This window comes from Ochotona curzoniae, unplaced genomic scaffold (assembly GCF_017591425.1).
Source record: "Ochotona curzoniae isolate NIBS_2020 unplaced genomic scaffold, NIBS_Ocur_1.0 scaffold_3835, whole genome shotgun sequence".
NCBI classification, from domain to species: Eukaryota; Metazoa; Chordata; class Mammalia; order Lagomorpha; family Ochotonidae; genus Ochotona; species Ochotona curzoniae.
In genome coordinates, this window is record NW_024467114.1 from 8,718,787 (window position 1) to 8,741,818 (window position 23,032).

Here is a 23,032-nt window from a genome sequence, read left to right on the forward strand (position 1 = left end):
TTGATTTGAAAATAAGTAGATTCTGTTGTGCAATAAAACTAGACTATTTGATTGGAAGTTGTACCGAGTTAATACGCCTTTTTTCTATTACATATCTACCTGTTTATGTTAGCATATATTAGCAATACTTCAAAAGCTGTAATTCAGTTCTGTAACTTTACTTAAAATCTTTTTCTAACATGAATGACACTGCTATTCTCAATACTTTATCTGCCTTTCTGGATTTTTCTACCCCTTGTTTAGCTTGAACATGCAAAAGTTACCCAGACAGAGTTGATGCGTGAGTCATTCAGACAGAAACAGGAAGCCACGGAGTCCCTGAAGTGCCAGGAGGAGCTGCGAGAACGCCTGCATGAAGAGGCCCGGGCCAGAGAGCAGCTGGCGGTGGAGCTCAGCAGGGCCGAGGGTGAGCACCTTGCCCGCAGCTGCAGGCTGGAGACTGCCTGCGGCAGATGGATCTGATGCACAGCCTGGCGTGGGGAGCACCATTCAAGGCTGACTTAGAGCAGCCACTGAGAAGGCGTTCCTCCATGCAGTGCTTGAAAACTTGTGTAAGCTTAATGATGAGAAGAGTGTATAGAATCCCAGAAAACATTACAGATTTCAGAAAATACAGAAATGGCTGATGGTGAATTATTCTAACATCACCATCCTGAGACACTATTTGCAGCTTAAAGAAAACTGAGGCAAAAAGTATCATTAATTGCTTAAAATCTCTGTTAAGAGGTGATTCCAGGCCCTAAGCTCCTGAAGCCCCATGATCAACCGTGTGTCCTTGTTTTTGCACCTCCCGCCCCCTTTGGCTCTTTCCTTCCTTCATTGGTGCCTTATTTTCATTCAGATTTATTTATTTGAAAGAGTTACTGAGGAGATCTTCATCTGTTAGTTCACCTCCCAAATGGACACAACAGAGTTGCTTCTTTAGGATGCAGTGTTACGGGCAGTGGCTTAACTGGCTGTGTTACAGCACCACACACGCTCCTCCCCGCCACCATGAGCTTGTGTTTTCCCATGCTATTATGCCTTATGGCTGTTTTAGAAACCCTTAAAATGTCTGCCTTCTCTAGTGATTTAAAATATGATTCCATTCACAAGTATCTGAATTATGTTAAGCTGTTTATATCTGTGATGAAGTCAGCCACGCCTACAGGATGTGGTGCTTGAGCAGAACAGAGTACTGAAAAGTGGAAAAACTGCAATGAGTTTGCCATATTAAGGCAGCAGATTCAGGCATGGCTTGTAATAGATGGCATGATTTAAAGCTTCATTGACAGTATTCCTTTTATTGCTTGTATTGAAGCTTAAAGGTAAAAACTGATTCCTTTCCCTGTGTGTTCATGTTGTCTCGTAGGTGTCATTGATGGCTATGCAGACGAGAAGACAGTATTTGAGAGGCAAATTCAGGAGAAAAGTGATCTGATCGATCATCTTGAGCAGGAGCTGTTGTGTGCAGGTAGCAGACTGCGGGAGCTGGAGGCAGAGCGACAGCAGGTTCAGGATGAGAGAGAATTACTGTCGCGACAGAAGGAGGCGATGAAAGCCGAGGCAGGCCCCATCGGGCAGCGTATGTATTTTTGTGCTATGTATGAAACATCCCTTTTAAAATTTATGTTATTTAAAATTTCAGCCTGACTTCCCCCCCCCTTTCCATGCCATTCTTGACATATTTAAGAGAGTGTGGAAATTGTAAGAAAACCTGCCTTATAGATGAAATGTCTTTTTAGCCAATCATATGGAATCATGATTTTTTTTTCCTGTCAACTCATGTGTACAGAAAAAGATGTTCTTCATTCATCCTTAAACTTCTGCCTCAAGAGATAGCTGCAAATAATGAGGCATGATGTTTGTTAAATTCTCTAAGATGTGGTTGTTTTAATAACAGATAGGCAACAAGATGTATGACTGAGGGTTCCCCAGCAAAGAGTGCTGGTCTGGCATGTGGTGGGAGTGAGTCTGGGACTGCTGTTGGGGATGACGCTAAGTTAGGCAGGCATAGCTTGGAGTTCAGGCTTTCTTCACAGTAAGTGACAGTCTGTAATGGTGGAACTTTTTAAATCCTGTTTATATTAGACATGTAGTTGGAATTACAAGTCGGTTTCACTAATTTCATTTTGCCTGTTTTTTTCAGGTTAGAATTTAAGAATAGAATTAGAATTTTTCACTCTGGAAATTCTTAGAAATTTTTTATCTGGATGTAAAACCTCAAATGTTACCAGTGTTAATAGCTTTTGCTTCTAATACTTGTGTATATGTGTGAATTACTATATTTTAGGAACTAGAAGACTTACGAAGTCTATTTCTGTCTTGTCTGAGCTTGTTTTTGTTCTCATAGGACTAGTCAGTGCTGCAGTGGATGCAGCGCCTGGAGCAGGTGTGTGTACACAGTTGCATGGCCAGTCTCCGAGTGGTAGACTTACTGCTTCAGAATTGGCGTGACCCTTGGATTTTGAGCCCACTAACATGGCTAATTTTGCAATTTGCTGTTGTGTTCATACTTAACAGGGGTTTTTTTTTTTTCTATAATAACAACAAAAATCTACATTACAAGTACATATTTAAAAAAACATAACAACTGACATAGTGACCATCATCTTATCATATTTATTTTTCACAGAGCCTACACTATTTTGAGAGAACATTGAGCATTTTTCAGAAAAAAATTTCCCTCAATAGATATATTAATCTTTTCCATTCTGTTTTTACTATGTTCCCTCTGAATCAGAAAGTATATAAGATAATGGTAGCTAAAAGATTAGTGAAATTAGTAAGAGGCTTTCTGGTTTGTTTACTTCTTGTTTAATACCCATGATCACTATATGTTACATAAAAAATATTTAGCTACATTTAATATACATATATTTGGGTATTCACATATTAAATATGTTTTAAAAGCAAAGCTTATTTCAGCAGGTTCCTAGTCCTTTGCACAGTGTTGGTGCACCAGTTAGTATAAAGGTTCTAAGAGATAGTCTTGCCATTGTTTTCATTAGAAGATAGTTTGATTACATTTACTTTATTATTCGTGAGAATTAGCTAACTCACAGTGCTTTTCAGACTGCTGGCACTATTCTTCGCATGTATAAACTCCTTTGATTTCAAGATAATACTTAAGAGGCTGGTGATAATGTTGGCCCCCTGATGGGCATCACGCCGGGAGAGCAGGGCAGAGCCAGGATCTGAACGTCTGCCCTTCAGCACACTCTGTTCCTCTCCTTCTTGTCAGCATGCAGAAGCAGCTCTGCAGTGCACCTATAAAGAGCTAGACTAACAGGAAGTTCTGATTAGAGTTGTATTTCTGTAACTCCTGACTTGCCTTGGTTAAAGATTTACAGTGGTTGCTCTTTATATGTATTGTGTGTGCATATATGAATTCGGAATGAATTTTTTGCTTGACGTGAATAAAGTGGCAAACTTTTTCTAGGCTTCAGTTTAACTAGGCTTTCTTATTTTCCTTTTACTAAAAGTAGATTTATTTTTTCATTTGCTGTGTTGTTTAAAAAATGCTATTTTTAGTTAATATTCTTTTTTGTTAATTTCACATTTTATTAATACTAGTGTGCTTATTTAAGTAGAAATGTGGTAAAATATTTTTATATTTTCTTTAAGAGAACATTTTTTCTTTTTTAAAGTAATTTGCAGTTTTATATTTATTATATCCCATAAATGTAAAATTTTAACACAACGAAGGGTGATTTCATGATCGTAACATCATTAACTGATTTAACGTAGTGCACTTTTGCATTTGTAAACAGAATTTCTACAAGAGACAGAAAAGTTAATGAAGGAAAAACTAGAAGTGCAGTGTCAAGCTGAAAAAGTACGTGATGACCTTCAGAAACAAGTGAAAGCTCTAGAAATAGACGTGGAGGAACAAGTCAGCAGGTTCATAGAGCTGGAGCAAGAGAAGAACGCTGAACTGATGGATTTAAGACAACAAAACCAAGCTCTGGAAAAGCAGTTAGAAAAAACGAGAAAGTTTTTAGATGTGAGTATTCTCAACATCATGATTTGGCTTACTACTTGTGACTATTTCTAGGCTCTCAATTTTAAGCTACAAAGAGAATCTTGAATCATTTTCACCTATATGTGAATTCTACCAATTGGTCAAAAAACACTATTAAAACTCGAGTAATTTTGTGTTGTGCATCAATCAGAATTGAAAGCAGTGCAGGCAGGTTATCAGTGGGCCCTCCCAGGCAGGTTCTCCAGATTCAGAGTTCGGCAGCTTGTCCCGACAACGTGTGTTTAGAAAGTAGTCACAGCAGCCGTAGATCCGGGTAGCCCATTGGCTGCTTCACACTCAGACACCACACACAGTACCTGGGCCTGGGGCAGGCGAGAGTCCATGGACCACCACACCAGTACTGAAGATTTTACATGGATTGGCTTCTTTTGGATTGTCTTTAAACCTAATACTGTCTTTATAGGTCAGAGTGTTGAATTTTTATATTTTATGTATAAAATCTACATGAGAGTTAAATTAATTTACCAAAGTATTTAATTCTTACACATTTTATGTGTGAAATCTACATGAGGGTTAAAGAAATTACCAATTTGTCTTACTTATTTTGTTTAGAGGTTAAATTAGTAATAGAATTCCCCTTTTGTTAGAAAAAAGTAAATTCATTTTAAGGAAATGATTTTCTCATGTTATATTTACCATTACCTGGATAAAAGTGAAACGTACTTCAAATAATTTGTTTTAAATATTTTAAATTATGTTGAAGAATCCAAAGAGGCTAGGTACCATAGGAAATGTTACCGTTTTATACCTTTGTGTTTTGGAGTATTCCATGGTCCTTTGTCTTCAAGCGAAACTAACCGTAATCATCACTGAATCTTGAGTTCCTGTTATTATTTTTAAACTGTAGGAGCAGGCCATTGATAGAGAACATGAGAGAGATGTCTTCCAGCAGGAGATACAGAAGCTGGAACAGCAGCTTAAACTTGTTCCTCGCTTCCAGCCTGTCAGTGAGCATCCGACCAGAGAGGTAAGAGCCCTTTCTGACGCTGCCTACCTTAGACTCATTGGAATTTCAAGTATAAAAAATAAGGGGACTATCAAGGAAGACTTGAAAATGAGTTTTTCTATTGTGTGAAAAATCTTCAAAATCATAAAATCAGATATTACCAAAGTATGAAAGCATTAATTCTAGAGATTGAGTAGAAATTTGGAATCACTCATATATGCATGTATCTTTTAGGATTTCTCAATTAAATGAACTTCCCTACTAACTTATCCACTCTCATTCTCAAAAAAAAAACCTAATTGAAAGAGTTATCTGTACTTAGCTTCCCAGATCCTGTTCTCTTCTCAGTATAGGCCAGTGTGGTTTCTAATCCCTCTTTTCCATGTATGTATGTGTGTATTTTAATGTAGTATATTTGAGATGAAGAGAGGCAGGCAGAGCTCCATTCATCAGTTTACTGCCCAGATGTCCTCAACGTGCAGGATTAGGCTGGGGCAGTGGCTGTGAGCAGAAAATGTAACCCAGGTCTCTGTATGAGTGGCAGAAACTCAGCAACTGGAGTTAATCACGGTTGGTTTTATTCCTCCTAATTAGCTTCTTCCCGAGAAACACAAGAATAAAACCTGCCCCTTCCTCATCTCCGTCTATTTTAATCCTTGATTTCGCTTTTTCTCAGTGCCTGTTTCCAATCTATTGTTGAGTTAGAATATATGCTGCACCTTTATCTTTCCATCAGCATTGAGCTCCCTTAGACCTTAGGTGTCTTAACTGCTCGCTTGAATGATATGAGGGCCTCATAACTGGTCTCCCTACTTCTACTTTTTCAATTCTGGCTGCCCATTTTCTTAATATATAGTTATAGTTCATCATTTACCAACTGTATGCTGCCTGGCTGAGGGAAGATAGATGTATGTGTGCCGAAAGTTGGCTTGTCCTGGTGACCCAGAGTCTGTGCTTGGACTGAGGCAATCCCAGTTGGGATTCTGTTGTCCGATTTAGTAAGGATATGGCGAGGCCTAAGTAACTTCATCTCTCATGTCTCTATCTAGTCACCTAAATAGAAACTGTAACGGCACCTCCCTCAGGAGTATTGATCTGATACCTAGGGAATACTTCAATTTAGTATTCTGAAATTGACATTTTATTTCTAGAACTCAGCAATACTCAATGATTTTCATGCAGTATACTGGATTTCGTCCCGGAAATAGGCATTTAGCATAGTGTGCATGCCTCGGTTCAAGCCCCATCAGGTCCTGCTTTCTGCTAATGCACACCTGGATGGTGATGTTGATTCAAGTAATTGATGCCTGCCACCTGCATGGAAGACCAGAACTGAGTTCTTGGTTCCTGGCTTCAGCCTAGCCCCACAGTGTTGCAGGCATCTGGGGAGTGAGCCAGCACACGGAGGCCTATTTCTGTCTCTCTTTTTTCTACCTTCTATTTTCTTCCATCTCTCTACTTCTCTCCTCCTGTCTCTCCCTCCCCTTGTAACTCCTTTCAATTAAATAAAAAATATTTTCTAAAAATACAATTCTTTTCTTCCTTGCTGGAAGCAAATCTTAGTCTAAAGAAACAGAACATTTTTTAAAGTTTTTTTTAACTCTTTTTTTAAATTAATATTGCTTTTTTTACTAGACAACGTCTCCTCCATTGGAAGGGATCTTCAGAATTTCATAGAAAAATGTGTAGTATAAGAAATTATTTATAGAATTCAGAATTTTTTTGTCAAAATACACTTAACTCTTAATTTCATTTTTCCAAAAACTTTTCCTTTAAGGATTTCTTTGTTTGCTTGAAGGTTAGAATCAGTTCGCTTCCTAGATATGGCCTCGGTGGCCATTGCTGAGTCATGGAAGAGTCAAGAGCATCATCTGAATCTGCTACTTGGGTGGCAGGTGGCCACACACTGGGGCAATCTGCTGCTTTCCCAGGCCATCATCACCAAGGAGATGGGTGGAAAGTGGAACAGCCAGGACATACACCAGCGCCCAGTGGGAGATTAGCAGGGCGAGTGACTGTATCTGTCAAACCACAACACCTGCCTCTCAAAATTGGAAACGAATGTTTTATGAAATAAAAATGGATAGCTTTAATAGCTTGCAGAATTGTTTTTTTAAATTAGACTTTTTGCTTATTATATTTTCAGGTTGAACAGTTAACAAACCATCTGAAGGAAAAAACGGATAAGTGCAGTGAACTCCTGCTGTCGAAAGAGCAGCTTCAGAGGGACATCCAGGAGAGGAACGAGGAGATCGAGAAGCTGGAGTGCAGAGTCCGGGAGCTGGAGCAAGCCCTGCTCACCAGTGTGGACACTTGTCAAAAGGTGTGGCGGTTTGCTAGAGTTAACTCCATCAAATGTTCGAATGAAAATTACTGTTCATCGCACGGATAGATACCAGTAGATGACAATTTGTTTGTTTGTTTTTAATGAAAGCATGCTGTTGACATCTCACATCCATTAAAAAAGGTTATGTTTATCCTTATTTTAAAATGTTGCATGAATACTTTAGGTCTTCAAAAAATATTAACACTGAAAATTATCTCTTAACCATCAATGAAAGCTAAGCGAAATGGATACTAGTTTAGACTGATGGTTTGACCCAAACTAAAAAGTAATTAAATTGTTCTCCATGGTCTACAAAGAAAAAAAAATTAATTAAAGAAGTAAAGCAGGATAAGTAAGCTTGAGACAAATACTAAAAGGCTAAGCCTTCATTTTAGCTGGGAAATTAATGTTGATTCAAGTAGTTGAATGTTAAGCATTAGAAATTCTTGTTGCAGTTTATGACAAATACATTTACGACTGGTTCTTTAGCGTTGTAAGTGTTCTGCTTATGAATAGAATTGAATAAAATTCCACTTCTGAAAATGTACAGTATCAGGATTTACTGTGAAGCTTAGTGTCTGAACGTTGTCTGTTTAAAGGTGGAGAACCGCAAGCAGTTTGGAGCTGTAGAAGCTAAAGCAGAATTGTCACTAGAAGTGCAGCTGCAGGCTGAGCGAGACGCCATAGACAGAAAGGAAAAAGAGGTAAGGATTATGTTTTTATGTGACAATCTGTGGTTTGAATTTTTTTTAAGTCTGTTACTTTGAAAATGTGATTTTAGGGCTCAACTGTTGATCCTCTGCCTGCAAGTGCCAGCATCCTATACGCAAATTGGCTTATGTCCCAGTCTCCACTTCCCCTGCCACTCCCTGCGGTGGCCTGGGGAAGCAGTACCGGACGGCCCAAGGCCTTGGGACCCTGTGCCCATGTGGGAGACCAGGAAGAGGCTCCTGGCTCCTGGTTTCTGATCAGCTCAGCTCTGGCCATTGAGGCCATTGGGAAGAGATCTCTCTGTCTCCTCTCTCTGTAAATGTCTGCCTTTCCAATAAAAACAAATCTTAAGAAAAGAAAACATGATTTGAAAAGAATGTAATTTGGGACTTAGAATTAAAAAGTGAAGTTGTGCGGAGACAGTAAGCACATGCAGAAACAGGCAGAAAGCATAGCAGTGTACCTGGCAGAGAGCCCGAGTTCCACGCAGGCCTGGAGCAGGAAGCAGCATGGAGGAACAGAAAAGTGCGCGTGTGCGTGTGTATTCAAGTTTTTACTCTGAAAGATTCTAGTGCTGTCTATAGAGTATACAGATGTCATCGCTAACAAACAGTAACAGTTATTTAATGTTCTCCCGTGTCTCTGCTCACTCCTCTCCAGTACAGGACATCCGCATTTTAGAGCAGCAACTTTCTAGTTCAATAATAACTTATGTAAGCCTTTCTCTACTCATAATTTCCCTAAAATAACTCTACTTAATCTATATCATTACACTTTAAATGCTTGAGATTGTGTCATTGTCTCTTTCCATGTGATTTTTTCATGACCTTCAATAAATTTTAACAAATAATTATTAGACTGAAATCATACAGAGGTACCAGTAAGTGCTTTGAGGAGTTGGTTTCACGCCTGCTAATGCTATAGCTCAGAGAACTTTTCATTTAGAAGGAAGACTGCTGCTGAACTGAGCGTCTCTGGGAGCAGCATTCCTTTCTCACCATCAGTAAACCTGACTAGCGGTCTACCGGGGAGGCTCTTCCTTGTTTTGTTTTGGGGTTTATTTCTTGAAAAATATGAGCACTTTTGTTAATATCTATGGACTGTGCAAATTGGCGTTCACAGATTCCCTTGCACTGAGTAATTTGCTTCCTGCAGTGATGGATCTTCAAAACTGGAGCCCCGAGCAGTAATTCATTATGGATAGGTGGGGTTATACTGACTAATCGTATACAATTATTATCTTTAGAAAATAATGTACCACTACCGCCCTAACCTCATGAACTGCTCTGTCTGCCTTGTACTTGAACTTGTAAGAAACCTCGGAGAGCATCTGTGTGCTGACTCCCAGTTTGCAGAGTAAGGATCAGGCCAGACATGTGCATGGGTGTGCGCCGAACCTGACAGCTGAGTCCTCGGCACTAGTTTCAGTTCCTGCAAGAGGTTCTCTGTCGGAATTCATTCAGTTACCTGTGACAGGGGATGGAGGCTGAGAGGCAGGAATGCTGATCAAAATGTGCCTTATTGTAAAAGTAACTTAATCTCCTTTTAAAGTTTGACTATTTAAAATTCATGATAAATGGAGAACAAAATTTTAAAGAGTTCCAGGATTGTAAGAGAAGCAGAATAATGTGGATAGAAATACACTTTGTTTTAGAACGAAGATGCCTGCAGTGGGTTTTATCTCTATAGAGATAATGCCATCTGTGCTACAGCCAGCAGTGATAGCTGACTCACAGTAATGCAGAACTGGGTGCTAGAAAGGACCTAGCACTCTAAGGCCCGCAGACCTTCCTGCCTTCGTCTGTCCGGGGACAGGCAGGATGGTCCCCATTTGCAGCTGTGGCTAGGGCCACAGCTCATCCTGGAGTCCTGTGCTACCTATCGGGTCCTGTTTTTCTTTGTGGATGAGAAGTGTCGAAGGCTGTTCCTCCACACGTGTGAAAATCTAACTGCATGCGGAGCACTGCTGTCCTGTAAGGCAGCCCTTGACTTCAGGGCATCCGCCTGTTCCAAAGAGGTTGAAAACAGCCACACGCAAGTAGATGTAAGTTAATGTAATTCAACCAGTTGTTAGATAAATTAAACAAGAGCAAAACAAACTTGAACAGTCACATTGTTCTCCTGGTTTGGAGGTTGTCATAGGCTCAGTAATAAGATACCTTGTCGGATGTGAGGACGATCTGGCTGTGACATCTGTCACCCCGTTGATCACCAGGGTTGATTGGGCTGATCTGGGTGGCTAGGCGGGCGTCCCCTTTCTCCCTCACCGCTCCATGTGTGTCCCTCCCAAAGCTGCGCGCTCGGTCGAAGAGGACGACCATCCCCGCTAGAGGAGGACCGGTCTTCGGTCAAGGGTATATGAGTAGCTGTGCTCCCCTGCTAGAACCTCCAAACAAGCTCTCAAGATATCTTGTCATAGGATGTGGCTCAGTAAGAGAAGGAGTGCCCTATAGTATTATTACAGGGATTGCAGTCTCTGATGTGATGCCCTCAGTTCTGTTACTTACAAGGTTGGTGATTCTAACCAGAGCGTGCACATGAATTAATGTGCACATGAATTCTGTGGAGATCTTGTTAAAATGCAGGTCTGGCGTGCAAATCATGAGATCCTCTGCCTCTGGCTTGCTCTTATGTGATAGTAGCCCAGCTGCTACAGAGGTGCACAGTGGGGCACAGGGGAAAGTGACCACCAACTGCCGCTGAAGGAAGGAAGCAGACGTCACTTGAGGGAGAGCAGCAGTTTTGAACTTAAATAATGACTGCAACGACCATGCGTGTTAAAACAATGCCCTGTCTGGAGCTGGTGTGGTGGTGTATCAGACCAGTCCTCCACCTGCCAGCATCCCACGTGAGTACTGGTTCGTGTCCCAGCTTCTCCACTCCCTATCCTGCTCCCTGCTTCTGGCCTGAACAAGTACTTGGGACTCTGCACCTGTGTGGTAGACTGGACGAGCTCCTGACTCCTGCCTTCAGATCTGCTCAGCTTCAGTTCTGTGTCCTCTGTCTTTAAAAATCTACCTTTCAAACAAACAAAAAAATAATTAATGATAATACCTTGTCATCAAAAGTGGCTGAAAAAGATAAGGATAGGTGTACGTAAATACTATTATGTATTAGATAACTTTGAAGAAGACATAATCATAACAATTTTCAGCAAGCTAGCTTCATAATTATATATGCACATACACTTACCATACTTAAGTATGTACTGAGTATGCAACCAGTGTTACCCAAGAAAATTTCATCTATAAGTCTTGGACATTAGTTATTAGAAGCAGGATAAATGGTAGTGTAAAACGAGACTCCAGAGATAAACTGCCCACGTTCAAAAGCTGGCTTCTCCACCTGCCAGCTGTGGGACCTCAGGGCAAGCTCCTCCTCTTTGGGGCACCCTTCCCCAGCTCTGAAATGGGGCTAAATGAGGCCTTTCTGTGACTGAGTTTAAGAAACAATACATGTGAAACACTTCGTACCATGCCTAGCTGTAGCTTGTTTATGATTCATGACTATTGTTATTGGTATCGATAGTGCTTCTCAAAAAATAGCAAGCTGCTTTTCAAGGAAGTCTTTCCTTGCCCGTGCTGTAATTCTAATGATATGGTGTGTGCACGGTGTGTGATTAGCCCACATGTCCTTTCAGCTTCTGAGGCACTGAATGAGTTATAGGATGCTGTCTGAGCCAAATGCCTGCCAGGAAATGCTGCTCCTGCATCCAGACTTTAAGGAAAAAAAAGAAAAAGATTTATGTACTGGAAACACAGATATGCAAAGAGGAAGGTCTTCTGATGGTTCACTCCCCAAGTAGTAGCCACAACGGCTTGAGCAGAGCCAGTCCAAAAACAGGAGCCCGGAGCTTCCTCTGGAACTTCCATACAGGTGCAGGATCCCAAGGCTTTGGGATGTCCTCCACTGCTTTCCCAGGCCACAAGCAGGGGGCTGGATGAGAAGTGGGGCTGCCAGGATTAGCCCATGGACCCCATCCATGGGAAACTATGCATTAAATGTTAAGTAGCTACACAGCAGTGAATTAAATGACTGTTAGCAGTTCTCAACCAGACCTAGTTTTTTAAAGCATAGCAAAAACTGAATTTTAATATTTACCATTAATTCCATTTCAATGTGCCATCAAAGAGCAGTTCCTTTACCATTCCTGACGATCTGTCCCAAGAAATTAGCTGAGTTTCTGTTTTTCTTTAAACACTCTCCACTTTTCTTCTGAAAGTGTCTTGTTAGCATAGGTCTCTGTAATTGAGACCTAAGGATCTCCTGATCCCGGTGCCTGCCTTTGCTCCTCTCTGCTCAGACACGCCGTCCAGCAACCAGACATGACAGAGGCTGCATTAGATGTTTTTGGACTGCGTTTCAGTGGCTGAAATAACTCGCTTCACTTTCCAACTTTCAGGCGCCTTTGAATGACAGCTGAGTTTAGGACCAGCCTCCCCCGCGGCTCTGTCCTGCTTCATCAGAGGATGTCTTAGATAGCAAGCAGGTCATGAGTCCTTTCTCAACACAGCTCCTCTTTGCTTCGGGAAAGATAATTTAGGAAGGTTAGTTTGATATGCAAGACCTGTGCAAGCCATGTTTCCTGTAGCCACAGGATGTAGTTTTAAGCATACATATTTTGTTCAGCTAACAGAGCACCCGTCATCATATCTAAACAAATAAGCATTTATTTAAATGTTCTCAATAATTTTGATTTTAAAGATCACAAACTTAGAAGAACAATTAGAGCAGTTTAGAGAAGAACTGGAAAATAAGAATGAAGAAGTCCAGCAGCTACATATGCAACTAGAGATACAAAAGAAGGAATCCACTACTCGCCTACAAGAACTTGAACAAGAGAACAAATTATTTAAGGTAATTAACTGAGAGAAACTGTTCTTATAATTTTCCCATACTTTGGGTCCTTTGTAGTTTTAATTGCCATTTGCTAAGCTGAGCTGTCAAATAATACTACCAGGGATGTGAGCAGGCAGGTGGATTGGCATGAAGCTTATTTTTCAGCTCAACCTATAAAATTGAACTCACCATAAATGAAAATTTTTAAGACTTTTTGTCAAAATAGTTTAAAAATTATTAGCATACTGTAACTACACAGCTGTGATAGTTTCACTTGTATAGGTGCTGTGTCTTTTGTAAGAGTGAATTGAAACAGTGTTTTGGAAATATGTGCCCAAGTTTGATGGTTTATTTTTTTTCCTAGGATGAAATGGAGAAACTGGGATTTGCCATAAAGGAATCTGATGTTATTTCTCCTCAGGACCAACATGTGCTGTTTGGAAAATTTGCTCAAATAATACAGGAAAAAGAGGTAGAAATTGACAGATTAAATGAACAAATTATAAATCTTCAGCAGCAACTTGAAATCACAACAGATAACAAGGTATACCCATTTAAAGTTGGATAACATCTGAAATTAATATGGATCAGAATTTTTAAAGAGAAAAATTGTTATATTTAGTTTCCCATGCAATTACAAAAGCAAATTTTCATTTTTTTTTTTAATTTATGAAGAGAGATAGGGCTTTAGCTGTGAGAATTTTTGTCCTCTCCTAATATTGTCAAAGGGTTCTAATTGAAGACCTTTTGAGTTGGAACTCTTATCATCCTAAATATATTAAGAATTCATCTATTTAATGTGAGTCAAATAGGATGTTTACTTTTGGGTGCTGTAGAAAATATTTATGTATTTTTGTTTTCAGTTAGAGTTTATCAGTACTAACTAGTTTTGGGTCTGGCGTAATAGCCTAGCAGCTAAAGTCCTTGCCTTGCATGCATTGGGATCCCATGTGGGCGCCAGTTCAATCCCAGCAGCCCCACTTCCCATCCAGCCCCCTGCTTGTGGCCTGGGAAGGCAGTGGAGGACAGCCCAGAGCCTTGGGTCCCTGCTCTCATATGGGAGACACGAAGGAAGCTCCAGGCTCCTGACTTCGGATTGGTTCAGCTCCAGCCATTGCAGCCACTTGGGGAGGGATTCAACAGGTGGAAGATCTTCCTCTTTGTCTCTCCTCCTCTCTCTGTATATCTGACTTTCTAATAAAAAAAATATGAAACTAGTTTCCTTAAAGGAAATAAGCTACTAAAAACAAAAACTACTGAAACTACTGTATATATAATAGGACTTCCCAGATTGTTCTAAAGAAGGTCCTTATTTGATCTGAGGGAGGAATGTTGGTCTGTATTGTTAGTAAAGTGACATGGTATGTCTGATAAGGATGCCATTTTTTGTGCATGATTATCTCTGAAGTCTTGCCCTAAAATAAAATTTCTAAAATAAACATACATATTTACTAGGTGCATTTATTTTTCAATCATTAATAGGCCATTGAAGAAAAAAATGAACTGATAAGGGATCTTGAAGCGCAGATAGAATGTTTGATGAGTGACCAAGAACGCGTGAAGAAGAATAGAGAAGAAGAAATAGAGCAGCTGAATGAAGTGATTGAGAAACTGCAACAGGAACTGGCGAGTATTGAGCAGAAGACGTCCGCGGACCCTCCCTGCCTCCCCGAGGAAGCTGACAGCCTGAAGCACCAGCTGGAGCAGGTGATCGCCGAGAAGCTGGCCTTGCAGCATCAGGTCAAAACTACCAAGGAAGAAATGGCTGTCACAAAAAATGTACTTGAGGAAACCAATTTCAAAATGTATCAACTTACTCAAGAATTATGCAACTTAAAGAGAGAACATGAAAATGTGGAAAAAATTCAGAGAGTGCCAGAGAAAAGCATGAATGTGAGTGTGGGTGATCTGAGCAAAGATACGCCTGGGCTGGACCTGATCCCTGCTGAGGACACCCGAGCACTCCTAGAAAACCTCAGGTCTCTTGAAGAAAACAGCAAAGTTTCCATAAGTAGTTTGGAAACAAAGTTGCTCCAACTTGAGAGCACTGTTAGTACAAAGGACTTGGAACTTCTACAATGTTATAAACAAATAAAAGACATACAAGAGCAAGGCCAGTCTGAAACACAAATGCTTCAAAAGAAGATTGTAAACCTACAGAAAATACTTGAGGAAAAAGTGGCTGCTGCTCTTGTGAGTCAAGTTCAACTTGAAGCAGTTCAGGAGTACGTGAAACTCTGTCAAGATGAGCAGGCAGTCTCATCAGAACCCACAAGGACAGACTCGCAGAATTTAAGTCAACCAACGGCAAACACAGTGGAGTCAGATGTATCTGCACTCACCCTGAGAATCTCGGAGTTAGAAAGCCAGGTATTGGAAATGCACTCTAGTTTGATTTTAGAAAAAGAGCAAGTAGAAATCGCAGAGAAAAATGCTTTGGAAAAAGAAAAGAAATTGATGGAGCTACAGAAGCTTTTGGAGGACACTGAGAGAAAGCGGGGAGAGAAAGAAGGGGCGAGCAACGCCCCAGGAGATGTGGAAGTTCTTAAGGTTAGTGGTCCATGTGACTGTCTCACTTTAACATCCCGAGAGAGGCATTCCCTCCCCTTGTTCCTTGAGCTGATGGCTAATGAGTAAATATCTAACAATGTATGTGTAGGAACTTATATTTATCATATAGTAAGTACCATTGCACTACTCTTACAAGAAAAACTGTAGACAAACTGATTCTGATACCGACTGAACCGGACAGCACTGAGGACCAGAAGAGGCTCAGGAAGCCGCAGAGGGAGTGGTACGTGTGTTTGCAGAGAGAAAGCTCAGCACATGGAGGTGGAATTGGTTACACCCAGCTGTGCCCCCATTTGGACATGGTCCTGTGTTCCTCACCCAGGACTCGAGGTTCAGAGACAAGCGCAGACCAAATGCAGCTTAGCACTGTGCTGTCATCCTAACCACCAGGACAGAGGATACGACTGTGTTCTGTGGGTTTCAAACATGACATTTATTCCACTATCTTTGTCATTAAATGCAACAATCAGAAGAAACATAGATCATTCAGTAGAACACATGCTTTCTGCATATGCATTTCATGGCATAAACCCTTTTAAGTAAGGAGGAAATAGCAAATTATGCTAGTGTTTACCTGAACTAACATTTGGGCCTTTCTCCATTGCCTGTTAGGGAGTTAAATCGGAAATAGAGCATCTGGGACACGAACCAGGCTCCTGTGGGATGCCAGTGCAACAGGAAGGAAGAGGATTAGCCTGCTATGGCACAGCTCTCATGGCCCCAACTTTTCATATTTACTGAGAGAATACTGATCATTTTAGCTCCCACCTGGCAATCATTCCTAGAAAACCTACATTGAAATATGTAATTGCCTAGCGTTCAACTGTGTATCATTCTCAATTTTTTATTTGGGAGGTAGACAGAGAATTCCCTTTTCAAAAATTTCCACAACAGCTTAAGAGTCCAAATATAGCCAGAAATTCGATGCAGGTGTCCCCCGAGGGTTTCAGTCCCACTGCCTGATGCCTCCCTCCCAGAGTTTGCATTAGCAGGAAGGGAGTCAGGGACTGGAGCTAGGTATTGAGTTACAGCCTGACATGTAGGACACAGACTGGTGTCAAAACTGGTGTCTTAGCCACCAGTCTAAACATCTACCCTGTCTATAGATTTGTAATAAGTGTTTCTTACTTTTCCACTGTCACTCAGAGAGCTACTGAACTAACTGATACAACTAAAGAAAGTGGAATTTTTGGAGAACTGCAGTCCCTTAAAGCTGAGTCAGCAGCTACCAAGGAAGAACTTGCCAGCTACAAAGAACTGGCAGAAAAACTTCAAGAAGAGCTTTTGGTGAGACATTTAACATAGCTTCTAGCTCATTTATTCATCCTATCTGAATTTCATTTCATAATGTATATCTGTTAGAGTGGGCCTTCGTGTAAGGTGTTTGTCAGGACACCTGCATTCTATGCCAGAGTCCACACTTGGCTTTGGTTGCTGCCTCCAGCTTCCTGCTGATGCAGACCTGGGAGGCAGCAGTAATGGCTCAAGTAATTACATTCCTGCCATCCATGTGGAAACCTATTCCTGGCTGGATTCCCAGTTCCTGGCTTCAGCCCCAACCTGGAGCCATTTGGGGAGTGAGCCAGCAGTTAGGAGCTTTCTCTCTCTCTGTCTCTCATTCTGTACCTCTCAAATTAAAAGGGAAAAAAATTAGTATTATCAGGCCCAGCGTGATAGCCTAATGGCTAAAATCCTTGCCTTGCATGTTCTGGGATCCCATATGGATACTGGTTCTAATCCCGGCTGCTCCACTTCCATCCGGCTCTGTGGCCTAGGAAAGCAGTTGGGACGACCCAAGGCCTTGGGACCCTGCGCCCACGTGGGAGACCTAGAAGTTCCTGGCTCCTGACCTTGTATCGACTCAGCTGCAAGCATTGTGACCACTTGGAGAGTGGACCAGTGGGTGGAGGATCTTTCTCTATCTCCTTCTCTCTGTATATCTGCCTTTCCTATAAAATAAATATTTTTTAAAAAATTAATATTATGACCTGTAAAATAAGCCCATGTATATAACTTAAAAGCTAGAGAAGGGAGAGAAAACGAGGTAGAAAAAAAAACCAGCAAATGAAAAATTTTGTGGACTTGATGAAAAAAAATCCCATAGTTAAAATTCCTTTCCAGGCATCTCCTTGATTGGGTTCCCTGGGAATCTCTGTTAGGATGCTTTGGCTCTCCAGTGTGTTAGTGAAGGAGAGAGGCAGGTATTTGAAGAGCCGTACATCCCATGAGAAGCACAGGAGAGCATCTCCCTGGAGTGATCTGTGACCATGCACACATGCTCATAAACCATGTCTCAGATGTTTTTTCTGTTATTCTGAGAGAAATGAACATTTCAACATGAATTACACTTTTCCCTCACCTGCCACCCCCAATTCTAGGATTGTTGTGGGAATGTGGACTGAGTGCTGCCCTATCCTACTTACTGTTTTAGGTAAAAGAAGCAAATATGGCATCTCTTCAGAAAGACTTAAGCTGCATTAAAGAGCAGCTTACAGAGGCTGAGGACAAATTATCCCGCTTCTCAGAAAAAGATAAGACAGAGGAACAAGGAAACAGGAAGGTCTGCGTACCGGAACTACCTCCTGGTGAAGCCGGTGAAAGCGTTGCTTCCCAGACAGAAGGCGCTGTCCAGGTGGAGAGCCACGCCCAGACTCCACGGATTGCAGTTAGAAGTGCGGGGATCCAGACAGAGCCACGGAGCCATGGTTCCTCTGAAGGAGTCACCGCGATCGTCGCTCAGTTTCCTGACAGGGTGGAGCAGGTGCGAGAGCTGCATGCGCCGAGGTTTTGGACTTGGAATCTAGACACATTTCTGAAACGGAGGCTTGGAAGAGGGGGCGTTGTGGTGCTGTTCAGTTACTGTTCACCACTGAGTGTGGTTCCTTGACATCTGTGATGCAGGGTCTGGGAATGCAAGAGGCGTTTAGGTTTAATAGTGCGTAGTTTTGGAGTTTTTTTTATAGTGCATAGTTTTTAACAGTCTATGATTTTTTTCAAACTTTCAAGAGAAGTTAAAGTGAGAAATAGTCACGTGATCCTATCACAATTAAATATTTCATTATATCAAGCTAGATAATGAAATTCTGATGTAGATTCGGGCACTCTGCGTCCATCTCTTTAATAGCCACAAGGAAAACTCTAGCTGTGCTTCAACCAGTGAGTGGTTTCATCTATCATGACAACATGATAGATTTGCTTTCTTTTGTATCATTTTAAAGCAGCAAAGCAATCCATTGAGTACTGTTTGTATTAAAAGCAAAATAATAATAATGTTTTTTCTTTCTCTGTATAATTAGGGATCCCCAGTTCCTGAATTAACACATTCTAACGCTTACCAAACTGAAGAAGTGGGTTCTAGCGGTAAGTGATACAGTCAGTTGACAGTGTTTGCTTAAAAAATGTTGAGTTTCTTGAGGAAGGAGGGGGTGTTTGTTTATTTTTAATAACAAATGCTTGTTTTCTGCATTTTCAACACTGGATCAGACTGGGGTCAGGAGATTTACCTCACACAAAGTCAGCCGTTTGACACAGCATCAGAAGGCCATGGTGAAGAAGGCGAAAGTTCCACAGATTCGTTTCCCAAGAAAATAAAGGTACTAAGACTTACTTATCTTTTAGCAAACTCGGTGTTATTTCTCTGTTGAGTGTTTTATTTGAAGTTAAATAGCGGGATCATCCTCAAAGAGAATTTTCTAGACAGAAAGGATCTTGCAGAGCTGTTTGATTTCCATATTTTACAAATAATAGGGTATAATATATTCAGTAAATGCATGTATGAAGAGTGCTTTAATAATTTTTAAAGATGTCCACTTATTTATTTTACTTTTCTTTGGAAGGCAGAGGCAGACCCACTACTCGCTGGCTTGCTCCCCAGTGCGCATGTGCAGCTAGGGCTGCACCAAGCCTAGAGCAAGAGCCGGAGCTCAGTCTGAGTGTGCTGTGTGAGAGGCAGGGCTGCCTCCCCAGGGTGCTCACCAGCAGGAGTCAGGACCTGCACTGAGGAGCAAGGACTCCAGTCAGGAGCTCCAGTGTGGAATGTGTGACGTGCATGTCCCAGTTGCTACCTCTAGAATGGTGTTCATTCCCAGTGTTTGAGCTGCTATAATGGAGTGTATGTCCCACCTCTGTTTGGGCCGCATCAGAGGTTGTTGATTCAGGCTAGAAGAGTATACAGCCACATAGAAAGAGCTGAGATGTGAGAGCTGTGAAGGTTACAGGCTGTCGCTTAGGGCCACGTCCTGCTTGGGCAGATGGTGTCAGTGACGCAGAGCCAGGCAGGTACTGTCTGCAGGGACCTTTCCAAACAGTAGCTGTGGAAAGCCCTCTTGTTTATCAATTCCATATCATTCTCTGTCTGATTGCTCAGTCCTTGGAGACACTGACCCGCTTCTGGCTCTTGGGTTTTGGCTCCTAGGGACTGCTGAGAGCCGTGCACAGTGAGGGCATGCAGGTGCTGTCGCTCACCGAGTCCCCCTACGGCGACGGAGAGGACTGTTTCGGTCTGCAGTTTGCAGAATCATGGCGGGAAGAGAGGAGAGCTTACCTCAGTACAATCTCATCTCTCAAGGATCTCATTGCCAAAGCGCAGGTGCAAAGAGAAGCTGAGGTACTCAAGGAATCTACACATCTACATAATTGTATGTTATCTGTAATGTGTGTTATTGTATGAATTATGGTATCTTTTTTTTTTCCACACTTGAAAATAAATTCATACGCTCTTAGATTGTTAACATTTATTTTGGTTGGTAGACAGATTTTTAGAATGTTTTAAAAATGTGTCTATTTGAAAATTAACTTCTGCTGCTTACGCTTTGCTAGGTTTATGACAGTTCTCAGTCTCACGAGAGTGACTCAGACTGGCGCGGTGAGCTCCTTCTCGCCCTGGAACAAGTTTTCTTACGGGAGCGCAGCGTGTTACTAGCCGCCTTTCAGAGCGAGCTGACAGCTCTAGGTCCTGGAGATGCAGTCGGGTTAATAGGCTGTTTGGAGCAGCGAATACAAGAACAGGTATCAAAATGAAACTTTGCTTTAAATACCATCTTTGCCAGTAATAAGAATATGGATTTTTGGTACCATACCTCAGGAAACACAATGAAAGCATTTAACATCTGCTGTAACAAATGAACCTGTACCTCAAGAAAACAGTGAGTGCATTTAACATCTGCTGAAACCTAAAGAAGCCCTGAGGTTCACTTGTGTCCTGGTGGCGTCAATTTCCTCATATCAGTAAAAGTGCTTTGGCTATGGTTTCGTTTTCTTGAGAGGTTCATAAAATGTTGGTTTAATTTATGCTAAAATGAAAATATTTTGTTGGCTTGAAAAAAATATGACAAAGTTGTGGTCTGTGTGCTTCAATAAGCAGGCTCAGAAAAGACAGCAGCACTGCCCTTTTTCTCCTTTTACTCTTTATACATTTGGCAAACTTTGAATAAGCGCTATGTATTAAATGACATTATTATACTAGTGTAAATTCCACATTTGATAATTGTACTCTCATGTGGAGAGTCTTGTTTTTAAGAAATGCACTCTGCAATATTAACAGGCCAAAGAACTTCTGTCTGCAGTAGATACTTACACATTTTAAAAACGGAAAATGCTGAAATTTTTCAAATAAAAATTCATCACATGCATTTCAGTCATTCTTTTACAGTCTTCCCACTTGTTAATCTTACTTTTTTGATAGCTCATCAGTTAATTTTTTATTTTCCTTTGTCACAGAATGTTGAATATCAAACAGCTATGGATTGTCTGCAGAAAGCCGACAGACAGAGCTTGTTGTCTGAAATCCAAGCGCTCCGTGCTCAAGTGAACGGTAGGAAAATGATTCTGAAAAGAGAACACGGAAGCAGTAAACCGGGCCAGGGTGTGTTGTGTGACCAGCTCCTTTGTTTATGTAAATAGATAAAAATATTTCACTTTGTTTATGTTAGCATTATTTATTTATTTTAAAGATTTATTTATTTGTATTGGAAAGTCAGATATACAGAGAGGAGGAGAGACAGAGAGGAAGATCTTCTGTCTGATGATTCACTCCTCAAGTGGCTGCAACAGCGGAACTGAGCCAATCCGAAGCCAGGACCCTCTTCTGGGTCTCCCACACGGGTGCAGGGTCCCAAGGACTTGGGCTGTCCTTGGCTGCTCTCCCAGGCCACAAGCAGGGAGCTGGATGGGAAGTGGAGCTGCCAGATTAGGACCAGCGTCCATATGGGACCCTGGGCATGCAAGGCGAGGACTTTAACCACTACTCTATCACGCCAGGCCCAGTATTATTTATTTAAAGCATATTTCCTCTTAGTAAGTTTCCTGATTCTTATAGTATTAAGGAGCTGGCCTTATTAATTGCTGCAAGGCCATTCATTTCAAGCAGCTACTTTCCTTGTTGAAGGAGCGGGCACTGCCTTGGCCAGATTTTTCAGGCCACAGTTCATTATCTTTATTTTTTTATTATTATTATTATAAGAGTCTAGAGGTATTTTATTTTGCTTTCATTAGTTATGCCATGAATTCCTAGGGAATGGGCTCCAGCAGCTCGGGTTCCTTCCCGTTGGTTCTCACGAAGTGAGCCTCCCTAGCGGAGCGGGCTGGCGCTTCAGCTGCACCCAGGTGCCTTTCTCTTTGGCTTCCTTCTTCTCCTGATCATTTTCCTTCACCATTTCAAGAAGCTATCCCGGCTCTTTGAGTGCTTGCTGTGCTCAGTGCACACACTGATCCTCTTGGCAAGAGTCTTGCCCTTGACTTGCTTGTTTACAACTGTGCCAACAGCATGCTGGGTAACATGGTAGACTCTTCCAGTTTTGCCATGGTAACATTTATGGGGCATTCCTTTTTGAACAGTACCCATTCCCTTGATGTCTACAATGTCACCTTGTAAATGCGCATGTATGTGGCCAAAGGAGCAACTCAGTGCTTCCTGAAGGGCCTGTAAAATTATGCATGTTCTTTTGTAGACATAATTAAAGATTGTTTTTAGAAATGATTCATTTTTTGAGATAATAGAATTCCATTGGAAGCCTAATTGGTGTCAGATAAGTTCATATTTGTATATGTAAAGCCTTTAAGAAATAAGATTGTTTTGTGTTTGTTTAAGACAAAGAGAGACAGCTCCCATCACCTGATTCACATTATAAAATGCTGACTACTGCCAGGGCTGGGCACAGCCTAAACTGGCAATAAGAGACCCCAGATCAGGGGTCCTGCCTTGGGTGGGAGAAATCTGGTCATTCCAGTGGTCACCTGGAGTGGAAAGCTGGAGTCAGAGGCCAGAGCCGTCTGCCCAGCCCAGAAGTAGAACATGGCGTCTGCTCCGGAGATAGTTTTAAAAACCTAAACTAATACAGTTGATTATCATCTAATAGCAATGTCATTTCAGTCTCCTGACATAAATATGAGTCAGTGAGCTTTGATGGAACTTTTTGTTAAAGCAGTGTATTTTTCTTTTTAGTTTTTTACTGCTATTCTTTTCCGTGATAGTTTTACAGGTATAGAGGAGGAATCCATCCGCTTCTTCCCATCTCACCGTGTTCCCCATATTATCACTGAGGTAGAGTCCTTTAGTAATAGGCAAAAGCAGGAAATCTAGCACACTATACTAAACATTTCATCTTTCTTAGGATGA

At 41.3% G+C, this 23,032-nt stretch overlaps 1 protein-coding gene across 1 annotated transcript in view; it reads left to right on the top strand.

The window, feature by feature from the left end:
- The window catches only part of AKAP9 (A-kinase anchoring protein 9), a 116,989-nt gene that overhangs the window by 79,947 nt on the left and 14,010 nt on the right, over positions 1 to 23,032 (top strand). The window contains 17 exon segments of the mRNA XM_040964985.1: positions 244 to 406; positions 1,352 to 1,564; positions 3,753 to 3,985; positions 4,872 to 4,991; positions 7,117 to 7,293; positions 7,896 to 8,000; positions 12,712 to 12,864; positions 13,211 to 13,390; positions 14,329 to 15,400; positions 16,568 to 16,704; positions 17,849 to 18,191; positions 18,194 to 18,336; positions 18,714 to 18,777; positions 18,889 to 19,010; positions 19,832 to 20,023; positions 20,236 to 20,424; positions 21,136 to 21,280. Of these exon segments, the coding sequence (XP_040820919.1) occupies positions 244 to 406; positions 1,352 to 1,564; positions 3,753 to 3,985; positions 4,872 to 4,991; positions 7,117 to 7,293; positions 7,896 to 8,000; positions 12,712 to 12,864; positions 13,211 to 13,390; positions 14,329 to 15,400; positions 16,568 to 16,704; positions 17,849 to 18,191; positions 18,194 to 18,336; positions 18,714 to 18,777; positions 18,889 to 19,010; positions 19,832 to 20,023; positions 20,236 to 20,424; positions 21,136 to 21,280 (3,751 nt within the window).